The sequence below is a fragment of the Corvus brachyrhynchos genome, unplaced genomic scaffold, assembly GCF_000691975.1.
Source record: "Corvus brachyrhynchos isolate BGI_N302 unplaced genomic scaffold, ASM69197v1 scaffold340, whole genome shotgun sequence".
NCBI lineage: Eukaryota > Metazoa > Chordata > Aves > Passeriformes > Corvidae > Corvus > Corvus brachyrhynchos.
The window spans coordinates 325,831-330,989 of record NW_008235987.1 but is presented as its reverse complement, the minus strand read 5'-3'; the positions used below and the strand labels follow the sequence as shown (position 1 = coordinate 330,989).

The window sequence follows — 5,159 nt, the reverse complement described above, 5'->3', positions numbered from 1 at the left end:
CTGACCCATCAGGAATAGCAGGTACTTTTCTGCAGAGAGAATGGCAACAGAGCTCTGCAGGAAGGAAGCAGCACTCCTGACAGCCCCATTCCCAGAGGACTGGGCTTTGCTGCACCCACACTGCTGGGTGAGCCGCACACAGCCCCTCCAGCAGACAGGAGCTGACAACCCTTTTCCCTGTGCCACAGAATTCACACCTTCCACAGGCTACTGCCAGAAAGAGCAACTGGATAAACAGCACAGTGCCCACAGGGGGAGTACAACTGCTTGGCCATGTCCAACTCCCTTTACTTGGCTCGCTCTCCTACAGCCTCCAGGTCCCAGCAGCTTTGCCTTTCGTTTCTAATCACAAAGCCCATGGGATGTTCCTTGCAGAAGATGGATGGGCTTCTCCACCTGGCTCTCCAGCCCCTCACAGGGAACATTTCTGTTCCCTCTCAGCTACCTTGTTCACCACCAGTACTGTTTATCCACATACCTTGATCTTGCCTGCCAGGAACTTGTTACAGAACTCTTTGATCTTGTCTGCTGTGAGCTCATCAGATTCAGGTTTGTATTTGGTCATTTCTTCCTCCAGGGTGATCAAACGTACAGCTGGGCACTCTTCCTTCTTTAGGCCAAAGAACTCCAAAATCCTCTGGTTGTCACTGTGGTCACTGTCTATGAAGATGAACAGGATCTTGGGAGGAAAAAAGTGAAAGGTAGGAGGTGAACATGAGTACCTTGTGGCTATTGACACTCCACACACTCACACCAAGTGTAGCTGAACTGGGGTCTCTTCCTGCCCTGTCCCAGAATAGAGAGCTGGCTTAAAGTCCTCCTCCACAGCTGCTCCACAGATAAAGACAGTGCTACACTTCTCTGCAGGAAGTGGTCTCAGCTCATGATCCAAGAAATCCATCTCACCTTCCCTTTGAAGTTCCCAGCTGCACTCTTGAAGTTGTCCAGCTTCCCTTGATAGTCAGACACACTTTTTGGTAGGAAAAGCAGAATATGAGTCTTGATCTCTCCTCCAAATATTTTAGGAGCAGTCTGGGGAGTAAAAAATAAACTTTATTTTTGGAAAAGAGGCAAATCAGTATCCAGACCACTTTAACTCTGCTATGCTGACCAGCCCACAGCAGCCTCCAATACTGCAGGACTGCTCTGAGGTGTGAGCTTGCTCACACCTCCTTTATTTCTTCCCACTCCTCCATACCCCCAGTGTCAGCTCCACAATAAAACAGGACTATGGAATCTTACAACTAGACCTTTGCTATATTCTTGCAGCAGCCATGGGAAGGGCCTTGTCAGATATCTGAAGACCCACCTGCTCAGTGAACTCTATGACCAGAGGCAATGAATTAGACTTGATGAAGTTCAGCAGATTATCTTTTGTGAGATCCCCTTCAAAGTTGTTTTGGCCTTCATCAAACTGCAAGAACAGACATACTTCATTAGAACACTTGCGTCCCGCACAAATCTCCAGTCACTGCCCCAGCAGATCTCAGCTGCACTCATTCAGAGCAGACTCCCATCTCAACAAGGTAACCACATGCCCACATAAAATCTGGATCAAGGTGTCTATCTTCCTAGCAAACAAAGCTTTAAATCACCCCCCAGCAGAAGGTAAGCAGCAACAACAGCCAGGTTTAATCTCAGCCTTGCTCTGCACCACTGTGAAACCATTTGTGATGCAAGTCAGCAAGAAGGACCCTGAGCAGCTGTCTCCAGCCTTGCAGCAGCTTCTCCTCTGCAGCAATCAGTGGTCAGAGCAGACACTGCAGCCAGACAGTACTGGGAACATCTGACAGCAAAGCCTGCAGCACTAACTTCCTTGGCTCTGGGGGGTTCGTTCCAGTCTCCGTTGTTAAGAGACAACAGCACATCACACCAGAGGTGCCAGGTCCTGTTTTACAGGGCCATCACCTGTATCACCCCTGACCAGGATTCCCAGAACCCTCTGGCAGCCTGTAACAGGAACAGCTGCAGATGGCCCATCAAGGTTAGAGGGAGGATGTGCAAAAGGGCACAGCAGTGCCCTGGCAAGGCCATACTTGAGGTGCTGACAGAAGGAGGAGAGTGGACTCAGATAACCTTCTGTTAGGAGAGGCACACCAGCCTCAATGGAAAAGGCAAGGAAAACACTTAGCATCAGAAAATAACTTTGCAAACACTTTGAGAAGCTCTGCAGAGCACTTCAGCACCATCAGGACAGCTGTGCGAGTCTGGACAATTCACACAGAGTAAGAGAAGAACAATGAGCCAAACACTCTCAGTTTAGACCCAACTAATGGTACAGAGCTGAGCCAAAGCCCAAAGCCAAAACAGGCCATCAAGTTCTCCTGCCCTTTTCTCTTTGGTTTAGAGTAGACATTTCCAAGAGCTCCCATGGCACTGCCATGCCACTGCACAGGAACAGGGAGGAGCCCCGATGGCTGGACAGATCTAGGCTGCTTCTCCCATAGAGCCAAGCACTCCTGCCCCAGCCCAGTGCAGGAACCACCTGGCACATCACAGTCACTCCCATTCCCAACACACATGAAAGGCTGCCAGGCCCAGAGCTCTGCCCAGCCCAGCACTACCCAGTGGGGCAGACAAAGCTAGTCATGCAATAGGGTACAGCTACCAAATGAGACAAGAACAAATATTCCTCCCTTCCCATCCCCATTTTGCTAATGCATTTTGAGCTCATTAGGCCAGGTATTCCCTCAGCCACACTGACCTGAGGGGCTCTGACTCAGAATTTAAGTCTACAAGCTTCTATCGCCATGAAAATAACTACAATGTCAGAGGCATAGGAGAATATAACAATTATTTCAGGTGAACAAAAAGAAAGTCTTGTGTTAGGTTAGACTGGGCAGAGTCATGATTGATGAGATTACAGGTTTACTAAGTCTGAACCCAAAGCACTTAGACCTGCCTCACACCACCTCTGGGTGAGGAGCCACCAAGCCTAAAGAACCTCTCTTTATCTGCTCAAACCTGAAAGTTCATCCCAGTGACAGGGATTTTCAGGCCTCCATTAGTACATTTATTTGTGATTCTGTAGGTAGTCAGCATCCCTCTGTACATAATCCACTGCCCCAGTCCAGTCAGCTGGAACTGCAAATCCTCTTAGGAGCTTCTTTGCGATCCCTGCACTGCAGAACCCACAACAGTGAGACAGAACAGCTCTTGGACACAGCAGTGAGTGACAGCAGCAGAGGCCAACAATGAGCAACAAAAAGCAACTCTGCTAAGACACAACCAAATAGCACCATGACAACCAGAGAGCTCATCTACTGTTCTCTTTGGCCTGTCCAAGACTGTGTGACTATTGCTGCACTGCAGAGAGTTGAGGAACAGGGAAGTGAGCGAAGGAACAACCTGCACTCAAAGCCCAGCAGCTCTGGGAAAAGAGCACAGGGCTGGGAGACTGACACAGCTGCACACTGTGGCTCCCTGAGACTCCCCCACAAAGGGGCCATAGTCTCTGCTCTTCCTCCCCAGGCTCTGAGGCCCAAGATCAGCTACACTGAAGCATGGGGCCTTTGCTGTTTTGTCCAGGGCTGACCTTGTTGGAATGTGACTAATTAAAGAAAAGGGAAGAGACAGCAGACCCCAGCATGATGCTCAGGCCTAGTACCAGCCAGTACCTTCTTGAAGAGGATGACGCTGTCCTTACTAATCTGGTACTTGCCGAAGACATCAACACTGGAGGAAATCCCAAAAGGAATATCATCCACAGCTTCTGCTGCCAACAGGAACTCCTTTGCTGCCTCTGATGTCAAATCCTGGAGAGTAAAGAACAGGGTCTCAGAGGGCCCACATCACCTGAAGCATTCACATCCCAGGGCTCAGCCCAAAGAACTGGAAGATCAAGTAAGGCAGGACAGCAAGTATTGCACAAGGCACAGAGGAAGCCGGGAAGGCCCTGGACACACACAAGAGCATCTCCAATGGAAACACAAACACTACCTTGAAGAAACCAACCACCACCACTTCACTGGAGTCCACCAGTGCCTCCGCAGCAGCCACATCAGTCAGGGTGGCAGCAGCTGGGCCCGTGCGCTTCCTCAGCCAGCTGATGATGTCATCTGCTTCCCTGCCAGCTACACCAGGAGATAAAAAGGAGTCACTTTCCCCTCCAACTAAGTTCAAGACCACAAAACCCTCAAGCTTTGAGAGAGACCTTTCAGCAGCTGGTCAAGAGATCAGCAAGACTCAAGATAACATTTACGCAACTCATTCCCTTTCACTCATGGTGCAATTAAGCTAATCCCTAATTGATAAGTCACGGTACAAGGGGCTCCCAGGAATCCATTCTTGTCTCACCTCCTGCCCCTATCCTTAAACTTTGATCAGCAATGCAGCACTTCTCCAAGATCTCAGTATTAGTTATGTTACTACATCACCTTTTCCTTCCAACATCTTTATTCTGGATGTTACCCTCTGTTACCCAGCACTGTGTGGCCTGGCTTAGCTGAAGTCTGTCTTAGCCTTCCTTGCAGCTCTCTCACACCCTGTGTTGCCACCCTCACCCAATGGCCCAGGCCTATTTCCAGTTCTGGGCACTGCACTACCTGAGCCAAGTCAGGGCACACAACAAACCAAGCTCAGGCCACTTTGCTTTCCTACACAAAAGCAATTTCCTCCACTCAAGCTCACCTTAGGGATCTCACCAGAGGGAGGACACTAAAGGTTGGCCTGTTCCACATCAGCCCAGCACCATTCCCAGGTTACTGTTACAGTGGACCTTGTCCAGCCACAGCAGCACAGCTCGAGCACGGGGCCATGTGCTGGGACCCAGCGCCACGTTGCTGCCCTCTGCACCCTGGCGGCGCATCCAGACCCAGTTCACCCGTGTCCTGCCCCTCCTCACCCGTGTACTCCTTGGGCGCGGCTTTGTCGCCGTTCTTGAAGAACTTGATGGTGGGATACCCGCGTACGCCGAACTGCTGCGCCAGCTCCGACTCCTCCGTGGCGTCCACCTTGGCCAGCCGGATTTCCGAGCCCTCGGCCTTCAGCTTCGCCGCCGCCTTCGCATACTCGGGCGCCAGCGCTTTGCAGTGCCCGCACCACGGGGCGTCTGCGGGATGGGGCGTCAGCGCCGGCCGGGCCTCCCCGACTCCACTCCCGGGCGGACCGAGGCCCTCTCGGACTCCCGGAGCCCCGGGGATGGGGGGGGGCACCGGGCG

At 51.5% G+C, this 5,159-nt stretch overlaps 1 protein-coding gene across 1 annotated transcript in view; it reads right to left on the bottom strand.

The window, feature by feature from the left end:
• P4HB (prolyl 4-hydroxylase subunit beta) overlaps positions 1-5,159 on the bottom strand; it is a 17,623-nt gene that overhangs the window by 2,826 nt on the left and 9,638 nt on the right. The window contains exons 2-7 of the mRNA XM_017729913.1: positions 4,844-5,050; positions 3,940-4,073; positions 3,618-3,755; positions 1,310-1,414; positions 907-1,032; positions 479-679 (exon numbers count right to left, since the gene is read on the bottom strand). Coding sequence (XP_017585402.1) covers positions 479-679; positions 907-1,032; positions 1,310-1,414; positions 3,618-3,755; positions 3,940-4,073; positions 4,844-5,050 — 911 coding nt within the window. The remainder of the gene's footprint in view (positions 1-478; positions 680-906; positions 1,033-1,309; positions 1,415-3,617; positions 3,756-3,939; positions 4,074-4,843; positions 5,051-5,159) is intronic.